Here is a 19,686-nt window from a genome sequence, read left to right on the forward strand (position 1 = left end):
TAAAACAGAGATCGAGATTTTCGGTGTTTCTCTGAGGAATACAGATGACATGCAGTATTTTTTAACCTCTTCTTCTGCCTAGTTGGCCAATTCTCAGTATAACAGATTCTATTTTCTTTTCAAATAAATAAGTCATTTGTACATTTAGCGTCAAGAAAATTAAAAAAACTCTGGGTTTGGAGTCATTTGACTTACATTTGAATGCCAACTTCCTCTAGCTGTTAGGCAGAAACTAAGTTTTGGCAAGTCATTTGAACACTTTGTTTTCTTAGCTAAAAAATGGGGATACACATAAAATAAGATATAAGGGTGCCTGGGTGGCTCAGTCAGTTAGGTGTCCAGTTCTTAATTTCAGCTCAAGTCATGATCTCAGTGTTGTGAGATCCAGCCCCCCACAGGGCCCCGCGCGCGCACACACACACATACACACACACACACACAATACTGGGCAGTCACACATATACAAGGAACATTCAAAAAGCCACCAAGAGCCCTGATTATTACTGACTTACCACATTATAGGCTCTAGTAAATTACCATTATTGGCAAAAAAAAAAAAAAGAAGAAGAAGAAGAAAATCAGGATTTACAATGGGAAACCTTTATTTCATACACATTAGAACCCAAAGGGAGAGTTTCCTCAAGAGCACCTAGAAAATCAAGTCTAGAAGGCAAGTTTCTCATCTCCCAATGCTGTTAAGTTTAGGCCACTGGTGAGCATACGTCCCAGAATTCTAATGGGTAAGGGCCACGATACTGCCTGCTGATAGGCTGATTCATTCCACAACCAGAGTTGCCATGGAAACCAAAATCCCAACCATCAGAGCATTTGGGATCATTCTCAAAACAGACCCCTATTTCAACATTTCTCATGACTGATGCACTTGTCCTCCAAGGCCCGAGGACAAGAGTTAGAACATAGTACGACTTTTTCATCTTACTCCTATAACCCAGAGAACTTCAGTAGCTTTCCACAGATCAGAGCACTGCTATCCAACAGCACTTTCCGTGATACTCTAGGTCTGTGCTATCCAGAACAGTAGCCCCTAGACACATGTGGCAACTGACCACTTGAAATTTGGCTGGTAGGACCAGGGAAGTCAACCTATTGTATTCAATTTTAGTCAATTTAAATAGCCACATATGCCCAGTAGCTACCATACTGGACAGCGCAGGGAGAAAATAGATCCTTGCTCCTCAACTCAGCAGTCACATTCCATACACTTGGCTCTAACATACTGTTCTAACCTGTTTCCAAAACAGGAGTCTGGATGCCAAGGGGACTGAGGCTGAGCACACCCGAGGACATCTTCTGCTGAACCCTGGCTCCGGGTTCAACTTCATTGCTTCCATACTGCTGCACATTTGAGTTTTACCTATATTTCCCAACATAGGTCCAGCTCTACTCTGCTGGTGCGTGCTCTCTGGCTGCCCCATCTCTACTACTTGTGAGGAAAGGGTTAATAAGCCTCAGACCTGGGCCTGTCCAGGAAGGACCTCAGCCTCTCATAGGACTATTTTCTTGGAAACTGCTGTGTGGGACTACATGTGGTGTGCAGGACTAGGACTGGCCTTGGGCCTCCAGGACTAGAATGGTAAAAAGAATAAAAATAAAAATAAATCGATGGGAAACAGAGACTGTGCCTTCTCTGTGTTTAGAAGACCACCTTGCTCTCATCTGTGGCAGCTGCACGTGCCCCTCTATGGGCGAGGAGACAAAAGAAGTGACGTGTCTGCACCTCCCTAGGTGATGAAATGCTATACTTGTTCTGTACCCAACTGTAAAATTAATAGTGAACATTGGGGGTTTTTGTTTGTTTTTTAATTTTTTTCTTTTTTTCTTTTCTTTTTTTTGCATCTTGAACTTGTATGGTTCTGCATTTATACTCTCTCCTGAGTCCCAAATGCTCAGAAGAATTTAGAATTTACATTGGTAAATACCCTTTGCAGATCCACATTTCAATTGGCTCTATTTTTTTTTTTTTCCTAACTAGACTCAGTGCTGCCCAGTAATAAAGCTTAATTTAAAGGGAGCTTGGTTCTCCACTGGTTTCTCTTTGATAAGAGCTATGGGCATCTCCTGGCACAGAACCCCTTCATTCTGGAACTAGAGTTCTAGTCTTTTGAGGATTAGAGCCAAAGACTCTAAAAACAACATTCTAAGAGAAGCAAAAAAGATAATTTTTCCAAATAAAGATTAGAGAGAGAGGAAAGAGATATATATTTTTAGATTATGAAAGAGATACACATTTCAGAGTCAAGATGGTATATTAAAAGTTCTTGCTCCAATCTCCCCTTCCTCAGGCTCTGAGAACTTGAAGGTGCTAGAAAGTACATTTTTAAGTTGATATAAAGCCAAGCTTGAAATCACGGAAGAGAAATCTTTAGGTGTCAGAAAACCACAGCAGTGAGGAGGCATGACCATCACTTTGCCTCTCGGGGATCTGGAACAGGTGATGTGGGGAGGGATTGGTTTCCAAACCCAGCATGGCTGCAGTCCAAGCGGAGAGGCCACAGGCATGATGGGGAACTGGAACCAGGTTCCCTGTGTGAAGCCCGCCAACAGGAAAGTGCATATGGGATGGGGGTGGGGGTGGGGGGCACTGGGTTTGCATCATCAGTAGCAAAGGGATAGAAAGTCCAACTGAACCATTAGGTAACACTCAGTCAGAGCTGTGACACCCCAGAAAGTTCAAGAAGAGGCAAACACAAAAGCACCTCACAAAACGGTCTTCACAAGTGAAAGCATGTGAAGGCAAGAAGTCTCCAAGTGAACTCACTGCCTTGGCAAATAACTTACCAAAAGCAACAATGGGAAGGTCTGGGAGGAATACAGCCTTAAAAGGCAGTATCCAAACAAAAAAAGTCCCAGTTGAGCTACTCAGGTTGATAACGCAATCCAAAAAAGGATGCGAAGTCAATATGCTTAAAAACACGAGTCTCTTACAAAAAACAAACCTCAAAACAGAAGTGAAGAGAACATTTTCCTTATATTCTCAACTCCAGATATAAACCACTATTCAAATTGTGCAATAAACTTTCCCAGACTCAGTGAGGATTTTATATAGAAAAAGACCTTTTTACATAAATGGGAACACGCTATACACACTGTGCCCTTCTCCCCCACCCCCGCTTTAAATAATTATCACACTAATGTTCCCACATAAATACTGTCACAGATTGAATGTCTATGTTCTGTTAAAATTCATAGGAGACCCCAATGTGATGGTAGAAGCAGGTGGAGCGTTTTGCAGGCGCCTAGGTCATGAGGCTGGAACCCTCAGGAATGGAATTCGTGCTCTGAAGGAGGCTCCAGAGAGCACCCTTGTCCCTATCCACCATGTAACACAGGACATGATGGCCGACTAGGAGCAGGAGGCGGGCCCTCTTCAGACTAAATCTGGTGGCACTTTGATCTTGAACTTCCCAGTCTCCAGAACGTGAGAAATACATTTCTATTGTTTGAGGGACCGGGGAGGTTAAGCATCTGCCTTTGGCTCAGGTCAGGACCCTGCTCATCCAGTCCAGGCTCCCTGCTCCGCGGGGGGCCTGCTTCTCCCTCTGCCTACTGCTCCCCCTGCTTGTGGCTCTCTCACTTTCTCTCAAATAAATAAAATCTTCAAAAAAAAAGAGTTTCTTTTGTTGATAAGCCACCTAGTCTGTGATATTTTGTTATAGAAGCCTGAATGGACTAAGATAAATGCGTAAGTGCCCTTTACCCTTATGAATGGAGGATTCTACCCCATTGCATGAACAGACACAGTTCCTCCAGCCAGCACGCTAGGAATGGACATTTGAGCTCTTCCCAACATTTTCATATTGTAAATCATGCCAGAGTGACCACTGTTCCGCAGTTGTTTTTGCACATCTGGATGATTAATTCTCAGGACAAATTCCTAGAGAAGGAATTATGGACTCAAAAATTACACATATTTATGATTTCAGTTACTGCTATCAGACTGTCCTCCAGAAAAGCTACCAATTTATACTACCGAGTGGCTTTAAATGCACACATTTCTAGTCAGAATTTTTTTTCTTTTTTCTTTTTTTTTAAGTTTAGGTCAAGTTACCCGAGATTGACTTATTTTTCCAAGAAAAAGGAAGAAAACTCACAACAAAACACATTTAACGGTGTTTGCACATGCGCATAACAAGTTCATCCCGCGGCACGGAAGGTTCAGTGTAGGTAACCATGCAGGTCCGCAGTCATCACACTCTCATCCTTACTTTTAATTCTGCTCCCTGACCCCCTCACCCCCACCCCCGGCCCCAGCAACCACCACTGTCATCAGGTCCTCCATGAAGAAAAGCAAATACTTTGTCTAAGTTTTACTAAAACATCTGGTCTGTTCACTCCTAAATAGGATGTCAATGTGAAAACAATCTCCTTAACCTGCTTTCACTGTAGATGTATAGGATAATTCAAACGAATCTGGTTTTCCATTTGTGGCCTGGTCCACTTCTGAGGAAAGGCTCGTTATAGACCACTGCATTCTCTGTGAAGCACCTTTTCAGCAAAGCAACCAAAAAGGGATCTCGAGGCAAAGGCAAACGCTACCAATGCAAAATGCAGGAATTACTACCGCATCCCGTAGTCTAATTCACAAGTAATCACATCATGTCAGATTTAAACAAACCTTCATAGTCCTGGACTGTTTTCAAATAAGAGATAATCTGGAAATGTTTAGAGTTCAATTAAAATCAGACAAATAATAGCTTATCTACTTTTAATATCTATTTCTAATTTTTATTTAATTTTTCACTTATCTAATTTTTAATATTTTTAAGCAGCCCTTTGAAAAGATCCTACTCAAGCTATTTATCTTCCTAGTGAAAGATCCTGAATACTTCTTATTTCCCCTTGCTCTTTCAAGATGTTGGTGTAGCATCAGAGACTGAGGAGGTTTAAATATAATGGAATAGAAGAGGGCTCACCTATTTCCAGCTCTGCTCACAGAACAAACTTCAACCATATGCCAATTCCCTAGGAGATGCAATGTCTCTCTACTAAAGAGCTCAGAGCACAGTATGTGCAATCTCCTGGCTCCTCATTTCCTTTGCTCTACAACACACACAAGCATGCACTTCAGGTCATCAGTTTTAATTATCCACACTCCAGAAAGGAAGTAACAATAGTCATTATTCAAAGCTTCAGATAAAGCAGAGAAATTACCATTCGATTCTGGAAGATGTTGGGAGTGGGGAAGGAGTTGATTATAGGACAGCCGAGTGACCTTCCCACTTCACGTTTTCTTGGGTGATTGTAATCTTCGCTTTCCAAGGCACGCACAGATTCGTTCTGAAAGGAAATTCCTTTGCAGAGAATGTGCAAGAGAGAAACCGAATACCATACGAAAAGGAAATACCGTACGAAAAGGGTGATTTTGAACGAGTTATGTTTGCTATATGAAAGAGAAGGAAAGTTCAACGTGGAGGGTTCCAGGGAGTCAAGCCTAGTGGCCTCTGACTTTTCCTGTCTTACGCTCTCCACATCCTCCAACATGGATACCTCCACAAAGTCTACAGCCCGTTTTCTGAGCATATTTCTTTAATTTCCAAGGATCAAATGAATAGGAACATCTTCCATGGTCCCAACATGAGCATCTTCACTGATTTCAGACAAAAGTCCATTTACAACCAGTTCCATTGTGGAAAACCTTTAGAACAGGGGGTCCTTACTAAAGGATCATCGACCCGCCCCATCCCATCTTACTGGTGTGTTCCGTGCCTACATCTAAGACTAAAAAGAAGAATCCAAAACCAAAGTAGACGTGGTTGTCTCATTCACTGACCGGAGTCCTGTTTATGACCATCTAGCTCACGGAACTGTTACAGGGACACAAGAGGCCATACACCAAGAGTCTTGGAAACAGTACCTGGAAGCATCTGTTTAATAAAAACACTAGTGATTGACAGTGTGTGTCTGCAAAAGCCCCTCAAACACATGGGTCACTGAGCCTTTTATAAAATCCTTCCAATGCACAGTCTTATTTTATCTGCTCAATCCAATGGTGGAGGGAGTTTTTATGATCTCTACAGAAGAATCTGAAGCCTGGATAGTCCCATGATATGCCAGCGTCATAAAATGATAAATCTGAGCCTGGCAAATGACCGTGAGTAGTGAAACAGCACCCTTTGTTCTCTGTGGCTGGACCCCAACATTTTTATCGGGGCTGTAACCTTGGAATCTCCTTAACTGGGTGGACTATGACCTACCTTAGCTGTCTCAGCTTCTGTTGGCAGTCGCTTGGGGGTTCCTTTTTGGTCAAGCACCTTCTGAAAATTTTTGTTTTTAATGGGTTGAGATTCCACAGCTTCCGCTTCAATCTGCAGTTTAATGCCTTCGGCCCGGGCGGAGTGATCGACAGCCCGGGGATTCAAGCCACAGTGGAGAGCTAGGAGAGAGGGAAACGTTTAACTCCAAACAAGGTCCAACAAAGAAGGTGCCCATGATGTTATTTTATCTGACCTAAGCAGAAAGAAACAAGGCAGCAGCAAGTCTGGAGGCAGCAAGTTTGTGGTAACTATGGGGAAACCTCTGGGGAGAAGGGAGTGTGGATGGCAGGCGCCCTAAGCTCTCAAGTCAGAAAAGACTTCAGTACAAACCCAGAAGCAGTCACTTCCAACTTCTCTGACCTTGCGCAAGTTACTAACTCCCCCACCACAGATGAGAATACCAAAGCAGGCAACTTCGCTACTGCAACCCACACACCCAACCAGTTGAACCCCGGCCCTTGAGCTCTCGTCTCTGCCTCCATCTGCCTCGCACTCACTGCCCGGCTATTTGCGGAGCACTTACGAGGTGACATATCCTGGAAACATGGATTTATATAGGACAGATGTGCCCTTCAAAGATGTTATGGCCCAATAGGAGAGTCAGGAAAAGGTGATTTTGAACGAGTTATGTTTGCTATATGAAAGAGAAGGAAAGTCCAATGTGGAGTCCAACAGTGGCCTCTGACTCTTCCTGTCTTACGCTCTCCACATCCTCCAACATGGATACCTCCGCAAAGTCTACAGCCCGTTTTCTGAGCATATTTATTCGTTCAACAAATTACTTACTGGGCCCCTCCACTGTACCCAGTATCCTCAAAGAAATAGCAGTGAGTGTTATGGGAACCACATGTTTCACCCCCAGATAAACTCCATGAACCACCAGGGGGTGTGGGGCTGGCTATGTACAGGCACACATACACAGCGTGTGTGTGTGTGTGTGTGTGTGTGTGTGTGTGTGTAGTAAATTATCTCACCTCCCAGGGACCCTACCCCTTAAAATTTGGTGAATTTGAACCCTTTGGCCTCAGAGGACTCAGGGCCAGAACCTTCCCTCCATCCCCCTCAGGACTCTACCTCACTGATGACCTTTCACCCAATACCTTCAGCACCACCCCTTTCTCAGCTGCTCCCCTATTAGACAACTCTAGGCTCTACAATTCTTCCTTACTCTGCAGCCCATTCAGGTCAGGGTTTCCTCCTACCTGGTTTCCCAGAGAGCACGTGACACCCGAGAGACGAGGGTGGGCTTCCCAGAAGCGAGGCAGGGGTTCCCTCCCCACTCTCCACGCTCTCCTTAACAGGAACCATCCACTCCCACACTCCAGCACGGTCCCCCTGCCAGTGATGCCCAAACGCTAACCGCGGCCCAGCAAGACCCATCAGAAGCTTCCAACGTGAGTGAAACCTGGAGCTCAAGATCCCAGTTCCAGGGTGTCCCTGAGACCTCAAATTCAACATGTTTGAAACAGATCCTTGGTCTTTCTATACCACTCCCTCCCCAAATGCCTTTTCCAATCTTCTCCAGTTACAGAGAAACCAGAGCTACCCTTGGCAGGGCTCTCTCCACGACTCGCCACAGCCCTTCCATCTCACGCCAGGCCCGGCGAGCTCTACGCCCACAGCTCTGCTCCAGTCCGCCCACGCGGCTCCCTCCGCGCTGCCACCACCCTGGTCCGAGCCACCCACGTCTCTCATCTGCACGGCTGACTCGCCCAATGGCTCTTCCTCGCTTGCGCCCCAGAGCCCCACTTTTAAAAAACGTATGGGTCGGACTGTGAGACCCTTGGGCTTAGAACTTTCGAATGGCTTCGTTTTACACCTACATCATTCAAAAGCCTGCAGCACGGCCAACAAGGCCCTGCAATCACTGGCCCCGTCCTGCCTTGCCAACTTCATCACGCACAGAGCCCTCATTCACTCTACTCTGGCCACACACTTCCTTTTCACACTTCCTACTTCTTGAGCACATCAAGTTCTTTCACACTTCCCGGATTTTGTACGTCATGCTTCTTTGCCTAAAATGTTCTCCCTGTTCCTCACCTCACTCCTACTCAACTGCCAGGCTTTGGCTTAAAGCAAGCTTCTTCAGAGAGGCCTTTCCTCCATCCTCTTCCTCATCCCCCTGCCCCCAACCCATGTTGGATCATTGTGCCTGGACCGTAAGTATTCAAAAACTGAGTGATCTTAAACTGCTTGTACAAAGGTCTATGTGCATGTGGTCTCATTTATATCCCTTAACATGAAAATTATCTGTGACTTTCTCTTCTAGCTTCTAGCTTCCTAGAGCCGCGAACCGGCCTATTTCATGGTGCACAGGAGACATTCAACATGTACTAGCTCATGCCTCCCCACCTTACACTTTGTGCTGGATCTCAAATGATCTTCACAAAAACGCAGTGAGATGAACTACATTCATTTCGCGGACAAGGGAAAGGAGACTCAAGATGCATAGTCACGAAAAGTGATGCAGGGATCTCCTAAAGATCACAAAGGTCTAGCATGGATGATTTATATGGATGATTTCAAGTTTTGGGTGAACAAAACCAAATTTAACAGTATGGAAAATTATTAGCTTTCAGAATAGGAAGTCCAGTAACGGTAAAAGGTCAGAGTTTATGGATTTTCCAGCTCAACAGGATTATCAAGGATTCGGATTTCTTTTTCATCTCCCCATCCTGCTATCCAGAACATCACCTGTGTATGTCCTAAGCCTGGGTCCTCTCATGGCACCTAGAGTTACAAGCTTCTAGTTCTCATCTAGCAATAGTGACAGTTTAGTTCACACTGTTCTTCCCCTAATCCTCCTCCAAACTTTCATTTCTTTCTTATCAGCCCAAAGTGAATCACACACCCCTCGATGAACTAAAACCCTGGCAGTGGAGAGGGTTACCCTTAAACCAGCCAGCCCTTTGGCTTAAGTTCCCTTCGTCAAACCATGCTGCTGTGATTCAAGAAGGCAGGGGCAGAATGGATGTTGGAGACCCAATCACAATGCCCAGTTGAGGCAGGGGAGAAAGAGAATTTAGTGGCCAAAATCTGTAAGAGCAGGAGGCTAACCGCTGTTACTATCAAATCAGCTTCTCCATCTCCAAAGAATGGTCTATTTGTAACAAATATTCAGTATGTTAAAATCATGAGTATAAAAACAAGTTTGCTTGTGAAGGGAGATGAAAGATTAACATGGAATAGATTTGGACATTAGAGAAAGAACAATTTATAGCTTTGATCTTTCTCTGCAGCAATGATACCTGGATGCTTCCTGCCTTGAAATTCACAGCCTCCAAATACCACTGACTTGCTGGTGGTTTCCAGGACCTCCTGTTTGCCTTCTGCACTAAATCAGACTCTCCTATATCCTTCACCTTTGCTCGGGCTGGTCCATCCTCCTAGAAAGAGTTTCTACTACACCCTAGTCTTATTTGCTCCTTTGGGAGGCTGAGTTCACATACCCCATGTGTCAGCTCAGACCTTGAAAGCCTTCTAGGGAGTTTTTGGTTACCAGATCAAGAACCATTGGGCTAGGCTCCTTCCACATGGAGGAGGTCTCCCTCACTGATCTGTCCACCTCTCCTACCACCACTACAAGTTCCTCAAGGCAGGTCCCTCCCCTTAGTCACCTCCATGACCTCCACCGCCCAGTCTAGAACCCGGCACATAACAGGCCTTTACGTTAACACTGGTTCTTACTGAATGAGCCAGCAATCTCTTCCCTTTTTAGAACCATGTCTTCAATCAAAAGGAAACGTCTCTCTGCTGGTAAACACCCAGCATTTACAACGTAAGGTAACGATAAACATGAAGCAGAAGATGAGGTTTTGACTTGCGGCACGCGTAGCTGCCTTCCTCACACAAATATTTTAATCCTCCATAGCGGTTCCCTCCTCGCCTACAAACCCAGTAGTTGATTTAGGTTTTGTGCTTGAGTTTATTTATTTAAAACCATTTCTGACAGGCTTTGCTTTGTTTTCCCTGAAATTTCACATCCCGAATATTTACACATGAGGTAACTTTCAAATGGCCTCTTTACAAGCTGTGACCTCCATTTCTTTGTTCATCAGGTAAAAGGTGTTTCATCTGAGTTCTCTTTTCTGTCCTCATCATGCCCTTTCTTGTTTTCATTGAAGTTATTTACTCAATTTAATGGACTCAGCAGCTCACAGGTCAGCTCTGAGACCCTCTTCATGCTTCTCTGGTCTTCCTGACCCCGCTGTGCCTTCCTAATTTCTAGTTACGGAACGGGCACTGTAAGCTCTCAGTGAGTGGTCTTTCCCTCATGGGCTGCTCTCATTTTCCTCATGTTAAAGTTGCTGATACTAAGTTCTTCAAAAACCAAGAATGATAAACCAAAGTAGATCTCATAAACATTTCTTTTAAAAAGTTAGTAATAATAAAAATAAATTTAAAAAATAAAAAATTAAGTCCCTATTATTTTTTTTTTTTTTTACTGCAATTGCTCCGGCTTTCGCATTGTTTTTGAGATGCCACAACAAAGCTACCAGCTCTGTTTCATGTAGACAAGCCCATCCCCCATACTCTGCTGCTGGGAACATAAAATGGTGCAGCTGCTGTAACACTCTATGGTGAGTCCTTAAAAAAGCAAAAACAAAAACAAAAACAAACTTAGGGGCAGGTCATGATCCTAGGGTCAGGTATATGCCTTGCTTCTAGCTAAAGTTCCTGGGAAACACAGCCTTTGTTTCATACCTCTTACAGAATATATCCACAGCAGACCCTCTCTACATATCTGCTTCATTAATGGAGGTACCTTATCATACTCTGGACTCAAATTCAGCAGAGCATTACCCTCTAGAAATAATCTGAGCATCACAAGAGCCCTCTCTCTGAGGCAGACACTTCCCAGTGTTCTCCTCCTTACCCACAAGGTCACGCACTTTCCCAGCCTCCCTTGTAGCTACATGTGGCTATGAACAGATTCCTGCTTATGGGACCTAAGCAGAAGGCTGAGGTGTAAAGATGCAGATCTGGAATGGACAGAAGAGACGGATTTTGATATTACCCCTCCTACCCACCTTACTGCTTCAAATGCAGAGGTGATACCCAGAGCGGCTATAGATCATAAGGCTATAAACATGAAAGCCAAGAGGCTAATAGCCACATGGGCTCTACCATCACTGAGCTACTCAAACTGGGCTCTTAACTACATACATCTGGACCTGATGCTACACGAGAAATGTAATCTTTTACCTAAGATGCCACTGAGTCGGGTCCTCTGTGACTTAAGATGAACCATTCCAAACTCACACATGATTCCACTTAAACAACATATAATTACTTAGCTCTTCCTTAAGGATAAAAAAGAAAACTGAAAGCCTAGCAAAATATTCTGCTATGGGTTTCATCACTCCCATTAGGGCTTGGAAAGCTGAATAAGTATAGTAATAACCTTAGCAAGGAAGTTGTACATTACAAATACATGTTCTCAAGAAAAATACTCTCACAGGTAGAATCAATCCAGATGATATGATAAAGCTCTGACGGCAAAACTTACTCATTGGGGAGACCCTGGTGCCCAGAAAAGTGCCTACATCACTTCTGCATGAATTAACAAGAATGTGTCCATTATCACTAATGTTTTAACCTGAATATATAACAAGTATACTAGAAATGTAGGTCTCAAATAAGAGCTTGGGTTAAGCTAATGGACAGGGCACAAGGTCTCTTTGGGCAAAGAAACCTGTTCAGCAGTCATCTGCTAAGGCAGGCAAACTATGGTCTACAGGCCAGATCCAGCCTATTGCCTATTTATGTACAGCAGAAACAGTTTTACGTTTTTAAGTGGTTGGGGGGAAAATCTAAAAGGGATATTTGTGATCTATGAATATTACATGAAATTCACATATCAAGGTTCCTAAGTTTTACTGGAATACAGCCACGATTATGTTTTCTATGGCTACCACTGTGCAACAGTGGCACAATGGCAGAAGTGAGTAGTTGTGACATACCATATGGACTGCAAAAACTAAATATTTATGAGCTATCCCTTTATACAGAAAAAAAAAAAGTTTGCTGAGCCCCATTCTAGGGTAGAATACATCCATATCCTGGAGGATACTGGGTTCTGAGAACTGTAGCCCCCTCCACCATAACAGAGTAGAACTCCTGCATCTTTGAGGAACTCACCTTCTACTTACTCTGCACTCTCCCCCATTTCCAGGCAATTTAAGTAAGCTCAATTATATTTGATTTTATCATTTGGGTCAGACTAGGAGGAGACCAAATAGGATTTCTAGACCTCTCCTTGGTCAGCTAAATGTGGTATTCCATATATTTATATAATATATACATATTATATAAACATGTTATATAATATACATTACCTACACATATTATATATATACACATACCAGTTTAATGTGGTATTCCATATATATGTATGTGTATATATATATATACACACACATACACACGAGCTAAATGTGGTATTCCATTATATAAAGACACACACACACACACATACTCTGAAGCTTAACACTTCTAAATACAGGGTTGGAGTCCTTTCCTACTATCAAAAAGAATAGGAGTAAAATACAAATTTCTGCTCACTCAGAGGCCTTAAAAAATCACATGTCCATTCTCAACAATTTTGTAACTGACCAGGAATAGACAGTTCCCCATCTGTTACGAAGAGGGGGCTGGAGAGAAAGGCACTCTTCTGATGAGAGAAAGGAGCAGATATCATGAGACATGATGGGCCGAAACCCCCAAATACTCTTACTGTCCCCGGAAGTCTGCCCAGTGGGAGCCCCAGTAGCTACTGTGTGGCCACCAGAGCTGGGGTCGGATGACTGTCCATCCCAGCCAGATGTGCAGACCACATGCAGCTGGGTCAGGACATTGCCTCCTCTGAGCCCCATGAGGCACCCTCATCCTGGCTCACTCATCTAGAGAGGCTGTTGCCTTTGCAAAAGAGTTTGCTATCAGGGACCCTCGCTCCGCCAAAACTAAGAGTGACAGTTACAGCAAACATTCACGCTTCTTACTCATGATGTATGAACTAGACCATCTAAATGCAGCAGAAATTAAAACAATGCTTAACACAGGTCACCATCAGAATGGGGAAAGGTTTTGGACAAGCTCTAAGGCGCAAACGTTAACTCCTCTCTTCCAGGAGGAGAAAAGTACCTCAGATAGGATCAGAGGTTCTGTAAAGCTTTAGACAGAGGTCTTAGGTATCAGAGAGAAGGAGGTCATCTACACGGGTGACTCAAACATTTTTAACCAGGATACTGTAAGAAACGTATTTCAAACTGTGAACCTATGCCCAAACACATCTGTGTAAATAAAGGAACTGAGCCAAGTTTCATAAAACTTTATTTTCCTTTACTGTATGTGACCTACTCTGATTTTTCCTTAGGTCTTTACATTTTTAAACCAAGTAGCGCCTCAGATGCTTCTAAAAGAATAGATACACTTCTCACCATTTGTCCTGCTAAGAAAAAAATGAAAACCCTGGACATTATATAACACAAACACAGAGAGCTCTGAAAGGTAGGAGAAGGCAGTCCTTTGGGTGACTCTAGAACTCAAGACAAGACATGATGTGCATTCCGTGGGTTTTGTTTTCATCTACATTCCAAACTTAGAACTGAAGAAGTCTACCACCTAGAAACCTCAAAGGGCACAAACAAATGAAAGACAAAAGCCCGCTGTCTCTATCCCTATCTACAACAGGGATAGTCTAACAAGACAAACCTTTAGACAGTAATTGTTCTACTCCAACATCACAGAAAAAAAAAAAAAAAGTAACCCAATCACCCCCACCAACAAACACTGAGTGAGAGCCTAGACTGCCACCCTCCCCAGGCTGTACGAAAGTACTCCAAAACCCTCAAGAGGGTGGGGTCATAGAAAGTCACATAAGGAGCTCAGACTTTCATATCTGTCAATGATTATCAAGGCCACCTCCTCACCTGTGGTGTCCATCAAGCTGATGTGAGAAGGCTCGATGTCCACCCAGCAGTAAGGTGGCCCCTCCTTTCTGGGACGGTGTCAGAGGAAGCCTGGTGCAGAGTCAGGACTTTTCACCACCACCCAGTGATAATGAGACCACAACTCCCACGTAACATCAGGCCAGAGTGGTCTCCAAGCCAGCTAAACAAAGTTTAAATATGATTAAGTCTCACAAAATGAAAATGTCCAAGTTTTGATTAGGGGGAAAAAAAAAAGCAAACTTATAACCCAGAACCAGGAAGATCTCATACTTAATGAGAAAAAAAAAAAAAAAAAAAATCAGCAGATGGCAACACCAAGATGACAGAAATCTCAGAACTATGGACAAAGATTTGAAAGCAGCCATGAGAAAAGTCTTTAATGAGCAATTATATCTGCCACAAAGGAGAAGATAGAAAGTTTTTGCCAAGAAACAAAGTTGCAAAGAAATAGAAGTCCAAAAGAAGCATCAAATGCAAATGCTATAACTAAAATATGTGATAACCAAAATTAAAAGGTCAACACATGAGTTCAATAGCCCACTGGAAAAGAAAGATTTCATTGCAAAAAGCAGAAGGAGCTTTCTCGTAAGTAGAAATGGAAATGTTCTAGATCTTGCTTTGGTTACATAATCTAAGTATCAAACTCAGAACACTTAAGCTTATTTAATATACAATAGCAAGCACGTATCTTAAGAATGAAACAAACAGAATACAGACATTAGAGATACTTTATTTTTTTTAAGTTTTTATTTAAATTCCAGTTATCATACAGTCTAATATTCATCTCAGGTGAACAATTTACACACTCAGTACTTCCATACCTCATCTCTGCTCATCACAAGTGCACGCCTTACTCCCCTCTCCCTCCCTTCTGGTCACCGTCCCTTTATTCTCTAGAGTTAAGAGTCTGCTACTTGGTTTGGCCCTTTTCTTTCCTTTGCTCGTTTGTTTTGTTTCTCAAATTCCACCTATGAGTGAAATCCTATGGTATTTGTCTTTCTCTGTCTGATATATTTTGCTTAACATTAAACTCTCTAGCTCCATTCATATCACTGCAAATGGCAATTTGCATTCATTCTTTTTGGTGGCAGGGTAATAATATCCTAGTGTGTGTGTGTGTGTGTGTGTGTGTGTGTGTGTGTGTCTTTATCCATTCATTAGCTGATGGACATTTTGGTTGTTTCCCTAATTCTGTTATTGTAGATAATATTGCTATAAACATTGGGGTGCATGTATTCCTTTGAATTAGCATTTTTGTATTTTTTTAGAGATTTTTTTTAGTTAACATAATGTAGTACTTGTTTCAGGGGTACAGGACTGTGATGCATCAGTCTTTTTGAATAGAGTTGAGAAAGGATTTTTGAATCCTGTTTTCATTCCTATTGCTCTCCCGCACCCAACACAGCTACCCATTGAGTCAAGTCCAAGTTCTACTTTCTTGCCATATGTTGATAAAGTGAGATAACCTACAGAATACCTGACGTCAGCCCAGCGTTCAGTGACCACCAATCTCCATTTTTACCTTACTGCCCTCCTCCGTCACAACAGAGGAATATTTAGCATTGGAAATATTTATCATTAACATCTTTAACAATTGTTGAGTCAACAAAACAGCAGTGCTGTATCTTTAAAGGGGAAACACGGTAGAGGCTTTAAAAGGGACAATCCTGAATGGAAAGGGCAAACTGAAGTGAAATTTTGGGGTTTGGGGGTGGGCGGGGAGGATGGCTCAGAAGGCAGAGAACAGCTTCACCGAGGTTGGTGAGTTGAGGAATGTGCAGCTTGTAACACTTTCTGCTGGTGAGCAGACGGCAAGCCCTGTGAAATAACACTAATGGAAAGAAGTGACTCATCTCTGAGGAAGTCTACATATTAGTGTGGGATTTCAGGAAGGGAGGAAGAATCAATGGTACAAGTTAACGGAGTCAGAGGACTTTTCGTCTCCTAACAGTAAGGTGTTAGAAATCAGAAAGGAGGCTTTCACAGTCTGGTTAGTATGCCCATCGCTGCCAGTAACCGTCTAACCATGATGCCTTAACAGGTGGAACGTGTGCTGTGGGAGCATCATAACCTCTAACCCCCCCATGTCTGCAGGAGCATGTGCATATAGCTGTCCCCATCTGCAATCCCTGTGGCCCAGGGAAGTGTATGAGATGGGCTGCCACAGTGCCTGCCAGGGCCCAGGCAGCCTGCTCTCCCAGCCAGGGCTCTGGGAATAGCTCCAGGGAAAGCCAAAACCCTGAAACCGAAGTTGCCTCCATTCCCATCTGGGAGGCCAGGTGTCCTCACACTTCTGCCTTCTTTGTCCCAGTGGTCAGCGCAGGGGCCCACAGCCCCAGCAGACAGTCGTCACCCAACAAAGCCAGAGGCCAAGCCTTATTTGTCCCCTGTGCGCCTGGAGTCACGGGCCTGGCGTGTCAGGATTTATTGCCCCCATAAGTGCTGCACTCTGGACCGAAAGGCCTACCACTCCTGCCCACCATCCTCAGCAGTCCTCCCGGGACCCAGCCAGGAGATCTGTGGGCCCAAGCATGCAAAGAGCCCTCTCTCGTGTTCTCCCTCCCTGTGCCTGTCCTGTCAGGCCCTGGCCTAGAATGCTCAGGAACCACAGCCTGACCATGACGGGGGCCGCAGCGGAGAAAGGGAGCAGAAAGGAGGGAAAGAAATGGTAAGCAACTTGGTCAAGGCCACCATGAAAATGGAAAAAGGAGAAATGAAAGCAAGGCCTCTTTTATCACAAACAACATTGTCCCCACCACACATGATACTCTGGGGAATAAGAGCTATTTTTAACTCCCTCTACATCTTGATTACTGCTTAGTTGGTAAAACCAGGGACTCTGGAGTTGCATAAATCTGGCTTTACCACTGTCTAGCTGTGTGGCCTTGAGCAAATTAAGTTTAGGTGAAGGTTATCTAACCTATAAAATTGGAATACTCCTAACTTTTTTATAATGGTTTAGAACAATTAAATGAAATGTATTTAAAGTGCTCAAGGCTTGGCATATTGAGTGATGTACAACAAATGTTAACTGTAGCTTTATTACTTCCTTTGCTCTTATTAGTATCTTAATCATCTTGATGTTGTCAGGAACAACTATCTTTACCCTTAAAAAAAAAAAAAAAAAGATGTGACTGGGAAGACAAAAGTTAAGAAAAAGACTTGAGAAGAAAGAGAAACTTAAAATTCTCTTGAAAGTGTAATCCTGGTAACTAAAGAAAAATGAATATGTCAGGCAAAAATAAGTATGTGTCCAATCATAGAAACAGCAAAAGGCTTGATAGGTTCCAGTCTGACTTGAAGAATGGGAGTGCTCCCCTTCCCCAAGGGGCTGGAGTGAGGCACAGGCAATCTTGTTTGCTCGCACTTTCTATTCAGAATAACTTGCAGGAACGCTCAAGTTTAATCATTCCCATTACTATTTTATCTTCATAAATGTATGTGTGTCCGTATGTGTGTGTATGCACAGATGTGCATAAGTCAAGGGCCATGGTCGCTAAAAGGAGACCCATACAGAGTTAATGGACAGATCTTAATTTGTGGATTGAGAATCTGCACCTTCAAACTTGTGACCTGAGGACGAGAAGTAGCTCAGAAAGATCTATAGAGCCATGAATACATACATAACTTGCTAAATAAAAAATGCTCCTTTGAAATTTCTCAGGTTTACTAAGAAAATGGATAAAATGCCACCCAAGTCGGCATCACAAATTGTAGCTCAAAACTCCTTAGTCAATCTGGGAAGCCACACTGTCCAATAAGGGAACCTGATAGTAGCCTGCGGCTATTTTAATCACAATTAGATACAATTTTTAATATAGTTCCTCAGTTACACCAGCCGCATTTCAATAGCCACTCACGGCTGTGACCACCATACTGGACAGTGCAGATTACTGAACATTTCCATCACAAAGTTCCAGTGGGTAGTGCAAATTGACAAATGAGTATCTTTCTGCCCAATGTTATAATCAATTTGCTCTGTTCCGTAAATGTTTCTTGGAGAAAAACAAACAAACAAACAAAAAAACCAGCAACTGAGATTGAGGCAAATAATTTGACTTTTCTCTATTTTTAAATTGTTCTTAATCATTTAAATAACCATATGTACATTTTAGGGATAAGAGGAAAAAAAGATAAAATTCCGCATCAGGAGTTTCCTAAAATTTTTGCTCTTAGAATGAACAGCACTTTCAGCTTGTTGCTCTTTTACGGAAGTAGATCAGAGGGATAAAAGTGACTTCTTACTTAGTTATTTTAGACAACAGTCAGATCTTTATTAACCAAACTGATCGCTTCTGGGTTGCAGATCAGTGCTATTTTTGTCGTTAAATGATTTTAGAGACCCCAGATTATCATGGAAGGGTATAGAGATAAACTGGGAATCAGAGAAATCTGTTATGGCAAAGCTCATAGTCTCAAAGTTTCTGGAAGAATAGCTCCCAAAGGTCTATCCAGAGAGGACAGATAGAGGACGAACATTTTATTGGTCCTCAGTAAAATGGAAAAAAAAAACAACATAAAACCAGATAGCCTCAGGAGTTTTCCACTGGCCAAAATTTTCAGGATAAAGCCTTGTCTCTTGATCTTGTCTTCCCTGCATTTGTGTGTATGTGTGTGAAATGCTTAACTTTTATGAAATTGGATAAGAGGTATGTGTTTCTGCACACATGAGCTTTAAAGTTAGCAAAAATTACATAAACGGTGAGTGTCTTCATTTAAAAAAAAAGAAAATACTAGTCTATAAAAGTTAAAGGCTTGGGGTGCCTGGGTGGCTCAGTGGTTTAAGCCGTTGCCTTCGGCTCGGGTCATGGTCTCAGGTTGCTGGGATCGAGTCCCGCATCGGGCTCTCTGCTCAGCGGGGAGCCTGCTTCCCTCTGTCTCTCTCTGTCTGCCTCTCCATCTACTTGTGATTTCTCTCTGTCAAATAAATAAATAAATAAAATCTTAAAAAAAAAAAAAAAAGTTAAAGACTAATGACGAAAAATAAGCAGGCCAAAAGTTACGTGCAGATGGCATGAGAGCAAGGCGGGTTGGGAATAAGACCTACAGAGAAAGTAATGAGAGGTTTCAAAAATTGAGAAAAGGATTACTTCCAAGGAAAAAACAACAAAACAACAACAACAAAAAACCAGGCAAGATGGCATAGAACTTGGTATTTCAGGTAAGTTTTGAAGAGGCCAGGTTTGCAACCATAGATCAGGGAAGGTAGCCAAGGAGAGGGACCAATTTAAATGAAAGTACAGATTAGGCAAGATTAGAGCATTTATAAGGAAAAGCAAATCATTTGAAAAGAAAACATGGAGATAAGACAGAAGATAATCAGGGAGCAGATTAGGAGAGTATGAGTTTTTGGTATTAGGATCAGAAGTCTGGAATTGTTCACCGAACAATTGGAAAATGAAGAAATGCTTTGAGCAGAGGGAAACAGCCAATGTTGTATTTCAGTAATAAGGATGAAT

The 19,686-nt window shown here is 42.8% G+C and overlaps 1 protein-coding gene across 8 annotated transcripts in view; it reads right to left on the reverse strand.

Moving 5' to 3' along the window:
• The window catches only part of SAMD12 (sterile alpha motif domain containing 12), a 382,934-nt gene that overhangs the window by 338,939 nt on the left and 24,309 nt on the right, over window positions 1-19,686 (reverse strand). For 4 of the 8 annotated variants that reach the window (XM_059395074.1, XM_059395073.1, XM_059395070.1 and 1 more), the window contains exons 2-3: window positions 6,216-6,394; window positions 5,173-5,298 (exon numbers count right to left, since the gene is read on the reverse strand). In XM_059395074.1, the coding sequence (XP_059251057.1) occupies window positions 5,173-5,298; window positions 6,216-6,394 (305 nt within the window). The remainder of the gene's footprint in view (window positions 1-5,172; window positions 5,299-6,215; window positions 6,395-19,686) is intronic. The other 4 variants (XM_059395075.1, XM_059395071.1, XM_059395077.1 and 1 more) reach the window with 1 other exon arrangement.

Source organism: Mustela nigripes, chromosome 3 (assembly GCF_022355385.1).
Source record: "Mustela nigripes isolate SB6536 chromosome 3, MUSNIG.SB6536, whole genome shotgun sequence".
Lineage (NCBI taxonomy): Eukaryota > Metazoa > Chordata > Mammalia > Carnivora > Mustelidae > Mustela > Mustela nigripes.